Genomic DNA, 17,123 nt, shown 5'->3' on the forward strand with positions numbered 1-17,123 from the left:
GGCAGTTGTCGAATTCCGATAGTGGTGTTAGCGTTGTATTCGAAATGGTCAAGTGACAGTGTTGGACCGTTGGTGCCGGTGGCATAGACGATCAAATTTGGCTTCGTAAATGTACAAGTTTGGCCTTGGGTGAATCCTTATGATGAAAGTCACGATTTGATGATGTGTGGAAAGCCCTATGAAATTTGTGAAACTCTTGTGGAATTGACGAATACCTTATAATTAGGAATGTGCGTCTTGAATGGAACTTAGAATGTGTAGATAGGCGCGGAAGCGTATTTAGCCTTTTTGGCTCCGATGATCTTCGAACCGGCCTCCTTTTGACCAACTTTTCATAAACTAAACTTTATCATTTTCATTGTTTGTTTCCATCACCTTTTAATACTTTCAAAACCTTATTTATTGTTGTACAATTGGTCATGATCCGATTAAAAATGAGAGAGATGTGAGCGTTTTACCAAAATGAATAGTTTTGTTGACCCACTAAGACTAATATGGGGACGTCTTTTGATGTATAAATAGTTTTTTATCCAAAGTATTTGGGTTGGAAAGTGCATTGAACAAACTTTTTAACAATTCAAACCACCCGCAAAACGGAGTTGGGGAGTGTCCGGTGAAAGCTCGCAAAGTTTGACTTGTTGTGCAGCTTTGAGGATGAGCCCAGGCGCAATAAATTTGCAAAACAGGTCAAACTTTGCGGACTTGCCCCGGACACTCTCAAACTCCTATTTATGCGTGGTTTGAATGGTTAAAAAGCTTGTTCGCCTGCATCAATTTTTGGAGTGCCAATATCATTTCCCTTAATTAATTTTGTTTCCTTTTAGGCTGATTTTTCTACATTCAAAAAGGAAACAAACCTTTTTTGATTCATATACTAAAAGGAAACAATCCTTTTTTAAAGTTGGTAATTACATTGTTTCCTTAAAACGGAGTAGCATTCTTTCAAGAAATGAATCTATGTTTTCCTTAATAATCTAATTCGTAAGCTTCTCCAAGAAGAGAAGAAATCAGCTTCCTTCATACCTTGTTTGGAGAAAGAGAGAGGGTCATTACCTCTGCTTTGACAGAACATGAGATAATCAAATCTTTTTATTTTTTCCGTTATTCTAATTTCTACACGTTGTCTCCCTCTCTCTAGGTTAGATGTTTTGAGGCACTTTCGTGTCGTGTTGTGTGGAGTAGTACACTGTTTCTCTCCATGGATGTATTTTCTTTTGTATGAAAGTAAATGAGATGTGTTAGGATAACATCTATACAGGTAATGATCGCCCGTGTTAGGACGAATAAATGAGATCTATGGTTAAGGTAACTTATTTCATCACCATTTTGCTTTACAAGTGGGAATTCTTACTCATGTAATTATTTTTTTGTATGTTTTTATATTGTTGTTCATGTTCTTAATTTTGTATTTCGTCACCATTTTGCTTTACAAGAGGGAATTCTTACTCATGTAATTATTTTTTTGTATGTTTTTATATTGTTGTTCATGTTCTTAATTTTGTTCTTTGGACGAAGTATATAGACGTGTGTTCAAGAGTGATGAAGACAATTGAAGACAATTCGAAAATTGATGACGATAAAGTTTAAAGACATTCATGATCAGAAGTGACAAATAAAAAGATCAGAAAGAAGTTTTACGAGGAAGATACTCTCTTTACACTTCTGTTTTGATATTCATTTTTTGTTTTGTTTATTGGTTAATATTCCATGTGAGATTTATTTATGTTTTAGGCATTTCTAAAGTATTACAGCAAATATGCTATTTTTTGACATATTTTTTGGGTGCGTTGAATTGATGCATGCTTAGATGAAATCTAAGCGTAGTTGATTAGATGAAATCTATTTAAAGCTTATTTGAAAACACTACTTTTAGGAGAAGTCAGCTTGATTGGCGGTGTGGTCAATAATAGAGAGGGGGTAATTTATTTAAATTGTGTTCAGAACGGGATGCTAAAGGCACGGACAATCTCTGGTAATTTCACAACTTGGGACAGAGTAATAAAACAATTACTATGTTTTTAATGGCTAAAATTATGGAATATGCACGAAAAAGGCAGCCTTGTACATATCACGAAGCCACATGTTCCGTTTTAGTGGACCGGCCGTGACTTTCCTATTCCTACGGAAAAGGGGTGCTCAGATCAAGCACCTACGCATCTCGGATGCCGTTGATTCTCGCAATGGTCACCTTGGTTTTTTTTTATAGATTTTTTGGACGGCTCGGATCAACCATCCGGTGGCTGAAGACGGCCCGGCGTCCATTGGTACCTATGCAAATTCTGAAATGCAGCAGGGGTTCTTATTTTTGTGGAACACACCTTCTTATTGAACAAAAACTAAGTTCTTAATTGGTTCCGGAACACAGCCTAATTCAAACAGTTTTTCACATTCACAGATTATGACAGTAATCCAGAATTTACAACCCACAATCCAGAATCTGCAATTCTAAGGAAAATATAACATTCAAATCCAAAAAGCACTTGTATGTGCAACAACTGCATCAACTGCCACATGTTCCGTTTTAGTGGACCGGCCGTGACTTCCCTATTCCACACGGAAAAGGGGTGCTCGGATCAAGCACCCTACGCACCTCAGATGCCGTTGATTCCCGTGATGGCCCCCTTGGTTTTTTTTTTTTAGATTTTTTGGACGGCTCGGATCAGCCATCCGGTGGCTGGAGACGGCCCGGCGCGGCCGCCGGTACGATTTCCCTCCCCGGCGCCCATTGGTACCTATGTAAATTCTGAAATGCAGCAGGAGTTCTTCTTATTTTTGTGGAACACACCTTCTTATTGAACAAAAAATAAGTTCTTAATTGGTTCTGGAACACAGCCTAATTCAAACAGTTTTTCACATTCACAGATTATGACAGTAATCCAGAATTTACAACCCACAATCCAGAATCTGCAATTCTAAGGAAAATATAACATTCAAATCCAAAAAGCACTTGTATGTGCAACAACTGCATCAACTGCCACATGTTCCGTTTTAGTGGACCGGCCGTGACTTCCCTATTCCACACGGAAAAGGGGTGCTCGGATCAAGCACCCTACGCACCTCGGATGCCGTTGATTCCCGTGATGGCCCCCTTGGTTTTTTTTTTATAGATTTTTTGGACGGCTCGGATCAGCCATCCGGTGGCTGGAGACGGCCCGGCGCCCATTGGTACCTATGTAAATTCTGAAATGCAGCAGGGGTTCTTCTTATTTTTGTGGAACACACCTTCTTATTGAACAAAAAATAAGTTCTTAATTGGTTTCTGAAACACAGCCTAATTCAAACAGTTTTTCACATTCACAGATTATGATAGTAATCCAGAATTTACAACCGACAATCCAGAATCTGCAATTCTAAGGAAAATATAACATTCAAATCCAAAAAGCATTTGTATCTGCAACAACTACATCAATTTTTTTTCACCTTTACTAATCTATGGATTTAGATATCACTTAAAAGGAAACAAAAAGCGACAAAGAAACAACAATACGAGATTCTTATTAATTACCCAAAAAAAAAACGAGATTCTTATTTAATGTTCCTATCAACCGAAATAATCGAAACCCTAAAAAGTCGAAATCAAGTCCGTTACCGACTGGTAAAAGGAATTCTCAGAAATCGTGGCAACGGCCTTTCCGCTCCCAATCGCCGTACCGAGTGGGCTCCGGGCCTCTAGGCCCTCCGATCTCCCCGGTCTCTTTGTTCAAGTCCAATTCGTCACCGTCGTCTTCATTTTCAACTTCACCGTTTTGAACCTGTTCTTTGGTTTCTGATTCCTCTCCTTCTAGCTTGTTAGATTCGATCTGTTGATCTTGTGGCGGTGGTGGTTGTTGAGGATGCCAAGTCGAAGAGCAAAAGAGGCGAACCAGCGAGTTCAAAGCGGAGAGACTCGCCGGTTCAGGTCTCGTGTAGGGAAGACCTAGTTTTGGAGCGGATAGGTTCATGATTGACGAGAGCAGACGGCCCTTGTTGCTCGCCATTTCTTCTTCTTCTCTAGCTATTCGTCTCTGCAAGGAAAAACGTGAGGGTTTCTCTCAACCGACTGGAGAGAGAGAGAGAGAGGATGTGGTGGATGGTGCTTATACGAAGCCGTCACCGCGAAAAGACATCACCATGTGGATCTTGAACCAAACCTATGTCACGTACGGATTGCAGCGGTTGAGCCAAACCAATGCCACGTGCGGATTACAGCGGTTGTAATTTGCGATTCTGCTGCGGAAACCGACCGGAGCAACTAACGGTGAGTAGGGGTGAGCAAAAAATCCGTCAAACCGTGAATCCAGTCCAAACCAATCCAAACCGAAAGATTTGGTTCAGTTTTTTAGTAGTGTGGTTTGGTCATGGTTTAAAACAATTAGATACCGCATTATATGGTTTGGTTTGTGGATTCATGTTCACGGTTATGGTTCCAAACCGATCTGAACCGTATAATATAGCGTTTAACCCGTTCTATACACGGGTAAAACTAACACGTTATAGCATTGTGTCCGTTCAAACCTACTTTTATTAATTGTCCCGTGTATCGAACGGGCACAACGCTAGAACGGGTTAGTTTTGCCCGTGCATAGAAAGGGTTAAACGCTAGTTTTTACTATTTGGAAGAGGAAGAAATGTTTAAGACCGATGGAGGGAGGGGTACTTTTGTTGTGTTGGAAGAAGAGGAGGTTTTTAGTATTTGAAAGATGAAGAAATGTTTAAGACAACGATGGAGGGAGGGGTACTTGTATTACAATAGAATTCAAATGTTTTTGACTTGGTACAAAAATGACTAAACTCACCTCTATTTAATATTTGAGTAGTGCTATTGGTACCGACGGTACCATAGGGAAAATGTACCGACGGCCACCGGACGGCCGTCTCCGGCCACCGGACGGCCGATCCGAGCCGTCCAAAAATTTTAAAAAATAAAACCGAGTGGGCCTACGCGGGAATCAATGGCATCCGAGGTGTGTAGAGTACTTGATCCGAGCACCCCTTTTTCGTGTATATACACGTATATACAAATATACACGAAAAATGGGTGCTCGGATCAAGTACCCTACACACCTCGGATGCCATTGATTCTCGCGTAGGCCCACTCGATTTTATTTTTTAAAATTTTTGGACGGCTCGGATCGGCCGTCCGGTGGCCGGAGACGGCCGTCCGGCGGCCGTCGGTACATTTTCCCTATGGTACCCGTCGGTACCAATAGGATTTCTGTTAATATTTATACTACTATATGGATGATTCTAGTCTGAAGATATTTCTTACAAGATATTTCTATATAGAAAATTCTAGATTTATACATGTGCTCTAACAAATTTAGATATTTTGACAAAGAACTTCTAGTATCTAGAAGCTCGATATTAAGACTCCTCCAAAAATATCATTTATATTTGAGCTTATTTCTTGGGCTCGACTTGGACTTCCAGAATATTTCAAAAAAATATCAATGTGAATTTTTTTGTGTTGCTAAGTTTCAGTTCACATGACACAATCTTAGATTGTTCTCACTTTATCTTCTTACCCAAGATTGTTCTCACTTTCTGCTCCTTGATGGCTGGTGCTTTATTTTTATGGTAGCTAGTGCTTTATTTTTATGGTACTTTCTGCTATCGTACGAAGATAAAAAAAAAAGAAAGGGGAGGTCAAAATTAAGTTTCATCATTTGTGGTTTCTTCATTTCTCTCTGTCAAGCTAGAACCAAAATTAACAAAGGGATTTTACACTTTTCCCATCTGCCAGGGGCAGTCGAGTGTCTCTCACAATCTAATGGTCAGTTTTGTAGAAAAGTAATGACAACATCTTATCTAGTGAGGAAAATCGTTAACTATATTTATCTTCGTGGCATTCCAGACAATTACAGTCTTATAAAGGTACGGCCAGTTATGTTAAACTCAATCCCTTTTGTTAAACTATACTGGGATCCTAATTGAAGCATTCCATCGAACACGTGGAAGCCACTGAAGCATTATGTTTTTTAAGCCAAGTTTTCCAATTACAGTTGGAGATTTTATCAAATACTTGGAAAGCAATTGAGGGAAGAATAAGAACCTAATTGAAGCATTCCATCGAATACGTGGAAGCCACTGAAGCATTATGTTTTTTAAGCCAAATTTTCCAATTACAGTTGGAAAGCAAAGAGGGTAAACAGATTTTTATTAAATGCAGCAAAGAGGGTAAACAGATTTTTATTAGGATCAAAGTATCGTCAAAAAATAAGGAAGATTATTAGGGCGAGAATGAATGGTTTACCTGTTTCAATCGTGGGCAGAGCGTCCTTGTGGTCGCTAGGGTTTTCGAAAATGGCGTTGACAAAGGGCTGGAGGGTGGTGGTGTGGCAACAGGAGCGAACAGGAGAGAAGAGTGGGAGAGAGAGAGAGGAAGGGGAGAGGGAGGGAGGGAGAGAGCGGGAGAGTAACTTTGGAAGAAGACAGGAAACACGGTGGAGAGAGGAAGCACGATGGAGAAAAATACAATGATCGTAATAGGTTTTTCAATCCAACGATCATAACCTATTGAATTTGCGATCCAATGGCTGGAGGGGTGCTCATGTTTGTATGAGCAGAGAGAGAGAGAGTCCCCTTCCTATGAGGGCGTCCTCATTTTAAATAAAATGCGGACGTTCCCTTTTCTCCCTTTTTCAGATCAAATTTTGATGATCCAAGCCACTCAATGTATTCAGAACGTGATTTTAAGAGTACTCGTTAGAAATCAGCAAAAAAAAAAGACCGGGAAGAGCTTCATTTGAGCAGTTTTTATTTGAACCGTTCAATAAAATACAAACAAAAACTGCTCGGATCAAGCCATTTTCGGTCTTTTTTTTGCTGATTTCTCACGGGTACCCTTAAAATCACGTTCTGAACACATTGAGCGGCTTGGATCATTGCAAATTGGTCGGGAAATGGACTTCCTTAATAAGTTAAGGGCGCCCTTATTGGAAGTTTTGTGTGTGTATATCAATAAATAGAGTTTTTAAGGTACTAAAAGATGTAGAAATCCAACCACAAAAAAATTTTAGTTTCGTTTATTAAAGAGAGGTAGAAAGAAGGCTAGCACAAAAATCGTTGGAATCGTTAGGCTAAAACACGTACTTGAGAGGTTGTTGTTGGGACAGAATGTTAAGATGATGAGATTCGAAGGCTTTGAACCACATCTAAAGACACTATCTTTAGAACGTAATTTGCCTCCACTCGATAGAGTTTGTTGTTGGGTTCAGGAAAAATCGTCCCCAGGATTCAACAAAGCCTTAGGGTGAAGAATTGCAACCAACAAAATTGAAAAACTTCCAAGAGATCTTTCTATGTACTGTAACTATTATGAGAGAGAGACGAATTTTGTGGAGTAGTAAAAAACGTTGGGGTGGAGGAGTTCATATAGATACATAAGTGCTCTTTGAGAAAGGATACAACTCTTGAAAGAATCACATCACTTAGAAGAGTAATCACACCTTTTCATTTAAGCAACGCACCCCTGGAGCAATTAGTTTCTTTCACACCCATTTGTTTAAAAGACATCCATTCGTTCAATTAAAATCGGACCGTTGATCAGGCGCTCCAACTCCAACAGTTTCAGACCGTTGATTTTTTAACAAATCGGAGCTACGCGATGTGTACGAATTGTATAATCAAACATGAGAAAAATGTCTCAAAAGTTGTTGTGGTGATAGTGTGTCAATTGATTGGAGGGAGATAAAGTAAAAATACAGTGGTGAACTTACACCAGTCGAGGTGTTGGCGACTGTACTCAAGGGGTGAAAGGGCAGTGGTCAAATTCCGATAGTGGTGGAAGTGTAGACGATCAAATTTGGCTTCGTAAATGTACAAGCTAGTCTTGCCTTGGGCGAATCCTTATGATGAAACGGTTTCAAACGATCAATTTGATGATGTGTGGAAAAGCCCTATGAACTTTGTGAAACTCTTACTGAATTGACAAATAACTTATAATTAAGATGTGCGTGTTGAATGAAATTTAGAATGTGTAAATGGGCGCGGAAACGTATTTTAGCCTTTTTTTGACTCCGATGATCTTTGCATCGGCCTTCTTTTGACCAACTTTTCATAAAATAAACTTTATTGAGTACGGAACACAAACAAAAAACACAGATCTCTCGTACTAATTTTCACAATGTATCCAATAAGTAATCTTGATCTCATATACCAACTATTGTGTATACCAAATATTATTTATATGATCTAGAATCTGCATCATTAATTACCGTAATACCATTGTTTAGGCCGAACCCCGAATAGCTAACAAATCATAGGCCGAACCCCGAATAGCTAACAAATCACAAACCAACCGAACCAAGCTCCCCAAACCCAACAGTGCGTGTATAATCTGGCCAGAACAACCTGGAAAAAAGGTGAAAAAACTGTCATGTAGATATTATTGACTATATTTATGGATGATAATTAGGACCACGTTTATTTTCTCAAGTGGGATCCGTCAGTGCCCTAGAAATTCAGCTGTTAGTGCAGGTACAAGAAGGTTCTCCCGTCCTTTTTGACATGGACAAATTGCATGTGGGACTTTTACAAAGTCAAAAAATGAGTTTTATTAATTTTATGGGGAATTTTTATGCCGGCCCAAAAACTTAGGCTCGGTCTTCATTTAGTCCTGTACAATTATTTGTATTTTTTATTCCAACCTTGCCCCTTCACGCGCATCAGCGCACAGAACTAGAGAGCATCTAGTATAGAAAAATTATTCAATGCTCCATGAGCATTGGTGCACCATTAAAACATTGTTTAAATTTCAAAAAGTCATATCTTTTGTTGTAGATATTCATTTTTTAAAAAAATTATATTTTTGGAACCTACTCGACGATATCTACTAAACAAGATCCATATTGAATATGAAATTATGAAAGATTAAAAAAATACCATTTGCTATGAAAAAATTCTATGAGAACTATTTCTATGAGAACTGTCTATGAGAACTGTCCCTATGAAAACTGTTTCGGACAAAAATACCCTTAGTTATATGAACTGGCTATGAGAACTGTCAATTCTCATAGTTAGTTCTATGATAACTGCCAGTTTTTATAGTCACTTCTATGAGAATTGGCTATGAGAAGTGACTGTTCTCATAGAGAACTAGCTTTGTGAATTGGTTATGAGAACTGAACTATGTGAACTGGCTATGTGAACTGAAAAATATACAGTTCACATAGTCTTACCACACACTAAAATACACAGTTTTCATAAAATATATATAGTTCTCATAAAAAATATATGGTTCTAATAGACAGTTGTCATAGATAATACACAGTTCTCATAGAAAAATACACAGTTCTCATAGAAAAATACTCAATTCTCATAGACAGTTCTCATGAATAACACACAATTCTCATAGAAATCTGGCTATGTGAACAGAGTTATGAGAGCTGGCTATGTGAACTGCTAAAAAATATATGGTTCTAATAGACAGTTCTCATAGACAATATACAATTCTCATAAAAAATACGCAATTCTCATAGAAAAATACACAGTTCTCATAGACAGTTCTCATGAAAAATACATTGTCCCTATGAAATTATGTAAGATTGAAAAAAATACCTTTTGCTATGAGAATTGTCTCTATGAGAACTGTTTCTATGAGAATTGTCTCTATGAGAACTGTCTATGAGAACTATTTCTATGCGAACTGTCCCTATGAGAACTGTTTCGGACAAAAATACCATTGGCTATGTGAATTGGCTATGAGAACTGCCAATTCTCATAGTCAGTTCTATAAGAACTATGTGAAATGACTATGTGAACCGAAAAATACACAGTTTAAATAGTTTCACCACACACTAAAATATACAATTTTTATAGAAAATATGTAGTTGTCATAGAAAATATATAGTTTTCATGGACAATACTCAATTCTCATAGAAAATACACAGTTCTCATAGATAGTTGTCATAGACAATACACAGTTTTCATAGAAAAATACAATGTTCCCGTAGAAAATACACAATTCTCAAGTATAATACACAGTTCTCATAGAAAGATACAATGTTCTTCTATAAAACACACAGTTCTCATAAACAGTTTTCGCAGAAAATACACAATTCTCATAGAAAATATACAGTTCTCATGAAAAATATATAGTTCTTATAGACAGTTCTCATGGACAAATACACAAATCTCATAAAAAAATACACAATTCTCATAGAAAATGCACACACAAACAAAAATTGAATAATTTTTTAAAGTACCAAAAAATTGAACAAATTTGTAGCACTCAACTAAAATCCAGCCAAATATAGTAGTAGTAGTAATAAAAAAGTAAGGCTGAAAAATAAAATATTTAAAAAAAATAGAGAAAACCTCCACCACCAATTCACACATGCAATTCTCATAACTAACCGCACAGTTTATATAACATCACCACACATTAAAATAAACAGTTCATATATACAGTTCTCATAGCCATAGCACTGTTCACATAACCTCGCAACATACTAAAATAAACAATTCGCACATGCAGTTCTCATAACCCACCGCACAATTCACATAACCTTACCACACACTAAAATAACATTACCACACACTAAAATAAGCAGTTCTCATAATCCACTGCACAGTTCACATAGCCGCACGACACACTAAAATAAACAGTTCTCATATGCAGTTCTCATAGCCCATCGCAAAGTTCACATAGCCTCACGATATACTAAAATAAATAATTCGTATAAGCAGTTCTCATAACCCACCTCACAGTTCACATAGCCTTACGACACACTAAAATACACAATTCGTATATGCAGTTCTCAGTCTTCCGCACAGTTCACATAATCTTACCAAACACTAAAATAAAGAGTTCGCATATGCAGTTCTCATAGCCCACAACATAGTTCACATAGCATCACCACACATTAAAATAAACAGTTCTCATATACAGTTCTCATAGCCCACTGCACAGTTCACATGGCCTTACCACACATGAAAATAAATAGTTTGCATATACTGTGCTCATAATCCACCGTACATTTTACATAGACCCATGATACACTAAAACAAACAATTCGCATATACAGTTCTCATAACCCACCGAGTGGATTCGCAATTCTTTCTCCGACTTGATTGGGGACGCGAATCTGGTTTCTTCCAACAATTTATACGTTTGCACCCTACAACTACTTTCTAGATTCCACCATTAAACTACAAAAAGAAAAGCAACTAAACCATTTGTCCCGTTCTACGAACACACAAGCCTTTGCAGTGGAGTTTGGTCCTGGAATTTTGGGAAATTTATTTGATGGAATTCAGAGGCCTCTGAAGACCATCGCAAGTTTATGAAGATACAGCTGGATTGATGGTGAACGATCCCGTTCTACGAACACTAACTATACCATTTTTTTCCAGCAAAACAGAGATGGAGATCCCGAACCAAACCGACGATTCGAGTCCTCTCGCCACCGTCCGACAGATCCAAAAATGCCTCGTTTGTCCTCCGTCGCTTCACTCTCAATCATCAACCATGTCAACCAGAGCTCAGTATAGAAGATCAAGGGAGAAACGTGGCGAACAAAAGGCTGGAAGATTTCTTGGATCCGACTCTATTCGCCGTCGGCGAAAGCGGACTCGTCGGAGAAGTTGACGGCGGTGCCGATCTTGCACCATGGGTGTTGGCGGTGGGGGTCGAGGGGTTGAGGTGGGATGGGATGGGGAGAGATGAGAATCATGACTCATGAGAGGTCAGAGCATTTAGAGAGAGAGGGGAGTCGATTTGGCTTGGGGGTGAAAAATGTCATTATGTACATAATCGAGCCTATACAGGTTCGGAAAAAATATTTTAGGGTTGGGATGAAACACAACCTAAAAAACAGGATTGGTCTCTAATTTTCTATAGAATTTTCAGCTTCAAATAAAATTATAGAAAATTAGAGGCCGGTCCTCTTTTTTAGGTTCGTTTTGATCCCAATCCTAAATATTATTTCCGAAGCTGCGTAGGCTCGGATATGTCATGTCATGACTTTCTTGCCCTTTTTACTCTGTCTCGTTGATTCAATCTCACCATCATCAACAAATCATCTCTTTCTCCCTCTTCCTCTCCAACAACCACCTCCTCTCTCTACCTCTACACCTGGCATGTTTTCGTCCATGAAAAAGTAAATTCAAAGGCGTCCCCTTCATCTCTGACAACGGCGGCAGCTCCGGTGGACCGGTGTCGTGTTCTGTCGCCGATGCAGATCTCTCTCTTTGTTAACCACGTCATCGCTGTCCTCGTCTTCTTCGTCAATGGCGATGCTCTTCATCCTCCGGTTCATCGCAAGCTCCGGCGTCGTCGACTACGCTAGAGCGGCGGCGTGATCAGAGAACGAATCCGCAATCTACAATCAGTGGCTGCGAGGAAACAATCTCGAGTCGGCAATTACTATAACATTATCTTAGTCGCACCTCTGAAGCTATTAATGATACAAAACCTGTGATTCTTTGTTTCGGTACTTCAGTCCACAAGATTTTTTTTTTTGTTTTTTTGAAGCTTATCAAATGGTATTTCGGTACTTCAGTCTACTATGTGTCAAATAATATTGTAGTATACTAATAAAAAACTAGATAAAGCTTATCAACTGGTATATTGAAGCTTGCTCTAGATTCTTCGTGCTCATTTAGAAAATTATTCTGTAGTTGAATTTTTGTATTTATTATCTATGTCAATTAGGTGAGTTGTCTATGTGAACTATGTATTTTTCTATGAGAATTATGTATTTTTTATGAGAACTGTATACTTTTCTATGAGAACTGTATATTGTCCCTGAGAAGTGTCTATGAGAATTGTGTATTTTTTATGAGAACTGTGTATTTTTAATGACAACTGTGTATTTTTCTATGAGAACTATGTATTGTCCATGAGAAGTGTCTATAAGAGTTGTGTATTTTCTATGAAAACTGTGTATTTTAGTGTATGGTGAAACTATGTGAACTGTGTATTTTCTATAAGAATTGTGCCCAGTTCTCATAGAGAGAGTTCTAATAGACATAGTTCTCATAACTAGTCTCATAGAGACAATTCTCATAGACACTTCTCATTAAAACAGTTCTCATAAAGACAGTTCTCATAAAAACAGTTTCCATAAAGACAGCCCTCATAGAGAAAATTCTCATAGGAACAGTTCTCATAGAGTCAATTCTTATATAAATAGTTCTCATAGAAAATTCTTATAGCAAAACGATACCGTCAATTCTTAAACCAAGCACGAATGAGGTTATTAACTTACTATGCATGGTTCATGTTAGCCTCACCTTCGTATTGTGCCTACTGCCTAGCCTGTTTAATTTACTTCGTCTTGCTCTTTATCGACTTCATTTTGCTTATGCCTAGTGAGGTTAAGAATCCTTTCCTTCGTTTCTTCCTTTCTTTGTCATCCTTCTAATAAAGAGCTAGCCTTAGTTACTGTCCCTTGGTACTATTCACCCCTTAAGAAAAGACCATATCCTAGCTTCCAAGCCCACTGTTTTCAAGCCTAGTTTAAGGTAAAATTTTGCAATCGGCAATCCTGTTTCGACCTGTGGTTGGTTAGTCCAACAATGAAGCCATTAGCAGTTGCCGCCTAATTTCCACGGACTACTCTCATAATCGATAAACTTGCTTTAGAAATCAAGCCGAATCTATTTCCCCCCTCCCCCTTTCAATCTGCTTATTCCAGTTTGGTTCTTCTACCCTTGAAAACCCTATATATGAATTGTATATTTTCAGTTCTCATAGCCATTTTCACATAGTTCTCATAGAACTGACTATGAGAATTGACAGTTCTCATAACCAATTCACATAACTAAGGGTAAGAACTGTCTATGAGAACTGTGTATTTTATATGAGAACATTATATTTTTCTATGAGAACTGTGTATTATACATGAGAACTGTGTATTATACATGAGAACTGTGTATTTTCTATGGAAACATTGTATTTTTCTATGAGAACTGTGTATTTTTCTATAAGAACTGTTTATTTTTCTAAGAGAATTGTATATTTTTTATGAGAATTGTATATTGTTCATGACAACTATCTATGAGAACTGTGTATTTTCTATGAGAATTGAGTATTATACATGAAAACTGTGTATTTTCTATAACAATTGTGTATTTTCTATGAGAACTGTCTATTTAAGTGTGTGGTAAGACTATTTGAACTGTGTATTTTTCAGTTCACATAGTTATTTCATATAATTCTCATAGAACTGACTATGAGAATTGCCAGTTCTCATAACCAGCTCACATAGTCAAAGATATTTTTGTCCGAAACAGTTTTCATAAAGACAGTTTTCATAGGAACGGTTCTCGTAGAAATAATTCTCATAGACAGTTTTCATGGAGACAATTATCATAGAAACAGTTCTCATAGAGAGTTCTCATAGAAAATGATATTTTTTTTAATCTTACATAATTTCATATTCAATATGGATCTTGTTTGGTAGATACCGTCGAATAGGTTCCAAAAATATAATTTTTAAAAAAAATGAATAACTACAACAAAAGATATTACTTTTTGAAATTTAAACAATGTTTTAATGGTGCACCAATACTCATGGAGCATTGGATAATTTTTTTATATTAAATGCTTTCTAGTTCAGTGGGCTGCTGCACGTGAAGGGGCAAGGTTGGAATAAAAAATATAAATAATTGTGCTGGACTAAATGAAGTCCGAACCTAATTTTTAGGACCGGTCTAAAAATTCCCCTTTAAAAAAACTATAGCTTTGACTTTACAACGTCACGGTAAGGAGAAATTTTTGGGTGCCGGTAAGGTACTAAAATACACGTGGTATCCGTCGGCAATTCGGATTGTCCAAATGTTTTTTGAAGGGTCTGGATTTTAGAGAGAGAAAAAGAGGAGAGAGAGTGATGGAATGAGGGAAGTGAGAGAGAATAAATCTGGACCATCCAAAATACGTTTGAATGGTTCAAATTGCCGATGGATACCGCCATGTGGTACCCGCTGGGCACCACAAAAACCTTCTGATCCATGGGAAGAGTATTGAAGGATAAGACTTTCCTTCACCCCATTTGCAAACAAGCTTCGGAGTTTGTATCCTTCCTATCGAGAAGCCTATCGAGAAGCCGCCTGTTGAATTTTAAAGTCTCCCTTCGATCGGTTAAGGTTCTCATTTTTCAACTACTTATTTTCCATTTTGTGAGACAAGTCATCTCTCATAATACATCACATTTAATTCAAAAAATAAGTACAGAGTACTTTTTTGAGTTAGTGGAACACACCCTAATTCATTTTCGAGGTTTCTTTTACTGGTCTTAAGGCCACATTCGATCTGTTGGAGCTAATTAAATTAATCCCTTGTATGGAGAAGTAACTGTGGTGTTGTTTCCATGCAATTTCAATCGCAAAATTATACAAATGTATTTGCATGAATGGGAAACAGATGTAGATGTACTTTTTGATATAGGTGACCTGATCCATAATCGGTTGCAAGATTCATACTATTTCGAATGGTACATCTTATATAGTCCCCGATCTAGCACATAGGTTGCAGTGGCAGATGCAAGAATTTTTCTACGAGGGACGAGCATAAAATTTAGTTTCGAAAGAGCTAAATTAATGTTTTCAAGATTTTTGAAGAGGCCAAAACACTGAATTTCATCGTAAAAGCGAAAGGAGATTAATGTCAAACGTCGGAGGCACCGTGCATGGCTCCCGCCGCATTAATTCCTTTTGCAGATTCGACCTTGACATTTCGGAACTACTAAATTAAATTATCACTAAATGTATCTTTCATTTGATTTTGATGTGTTATTTGTCTCAGTCGTTGGAATGGATAATCACTTAATAACATCTGGAACCTCTCTACTAATTGCCAATCGATTTTGAGATGGATATAAAGTTTCTACATGGTATCAGAGTGGGGCCCGTTCCACCCCACATTTTAAAAAATTTACAATCCACACCCCACGATGACAGACCAGCAAAAAGGCTGCACGATGATAGGGCCCAAAAGTGGCCACACATGACAGACCTCAAACGCGGCTGCACGTAAGGGGGATGTTAAGATATAAAGTCCCACATTACTTGGGAGTAGGATGGGTGATCACTTAATAACATTTGAGACATCTCCTCTCATTGCCAATTGTTTTTGAGATGGACATAAAGTTTCTACATGGTATCAGAGCGGGGCCCGTTTCACCCCACATTTTATAAAATTCACAATCCACACCCCGCGATGACAGACCAGCGAAAAGGCTGCACGATGATAGGACCCAAAAAGTAGCCACACGTGACAGACCTCAAACGCGACTGCACGTGAGGGGGATGTTAAGGAAATGAATCCTACATTGCTTGGAAGTGGAATGGGTAATCACTTAATAACATCTGGGACCTCTCTACTCATTGCCAATTGATTTTGAAATGGATATAAAGTTTCTACGGTATGTAATAGGTCTTTTTATCATGTGTATTAGATGCACACAGTGGCCGGATTGTAATATTCGTTATTAATGAATTTAATTCTTGCCATTCTAAACTACAAAATTCGGCACTAACCATAAATATGTGTAATTTTACTTTCTAACGGTACTAACTTATTCGTAATTAAACCAAAAAAATACCTAATATATCAGTCAGTGTAGCGGTGATACTGCGAAAAGTCTGCCTACCGCTCATTTTCACCCCTCCCCCACCACACTCAATCTCACCGTCCAAAAGTGGAATGAACGATCCGGATTGTTATTAGAAACTCTTCCAAAAAAGAGTTAATAGTTTTTTTAAAATCCGGACTATGTTTGGGTACCATCCGCCAGGACCACCAACACCTATATGGTACCATCCGCCAGGACCACCAACACAACACCTCTATATATGGTTGAATTAGTAAAATCTAAAGGGAATTTTCAAAAACTTGCATATCAGTCGGTGGGTCATAGGAAAATGGAACATGCTAATTTCTTTCTTGTTTGGTTATAGGTTAGATTAATGAGAACTAGGACTGATTAGTGAACCAAGGTAATCGAGTTTGACCTTGTGTTCGTGCATTAAAAGCTCCTTCGAACTGGATAGTTACATAAAAAACCAAGCCTTTTTTTTTTTTTTTTTTGATTGGTCAAAAAACCAAGCTTTGTACTATGTGTTTTCAAGCTCGTTAATTAACCTTTCAAACCATGTTTGAACAAGTTACTATTCGGCTCGTTTGACTTATGATTATATAA

General features: G+C 37.8%; 1 protein-coding gene across 1 annotated transcript; it reads right to left on the reverse strand.

Annotated features, from left to right (window-relative positions):
- Positions 1-3,271: 3,271 nt before the first annotated feature.
- LOC131301910 (uncharacterized) lies at positions 3,272-4,152 on the reverse strand. The gene has a single exon (XM_058328417.1). The coding sequence runs from the start codon at positions 3,975-3,977 to the stop codon at positions 3,609-3,611; it is 369 nt and encodes a 122-aa protein (XP_058184400.1). The 5' UTR covers positions 3,978-4,152; the 3' UTR covers positions 3,272-3,608.
- Positions 4,153-17,123: the final 12,971 nt, after the last annotated feature.

The sequence above is a fragment of the Rhododendron vialii genome, chromosome 9a (genome assembly GCF_030253575.1).
Source record: "Rhododendron vialii isolate Sample 1 chromosome 9a, ASM3025357v1".
In the NCBI taxonomy this organism is placed as follows: Eukaryota; Viridiplantae; Streptophyta; class Magnoliopsida; order Ericales; family Ericaceae; genus Rhododendron; species Rhododendron vialii.

What these genes read in the sequence shown, in the direction of transcription:
- LOC131301910 (XM_058328417.1), bottom strand. Translation starts at nt 3,977, where the DNA reads ATGGCGAGCAACAAGGGCCGTCTGCTCTCGTCAATCATGAACCTATCC.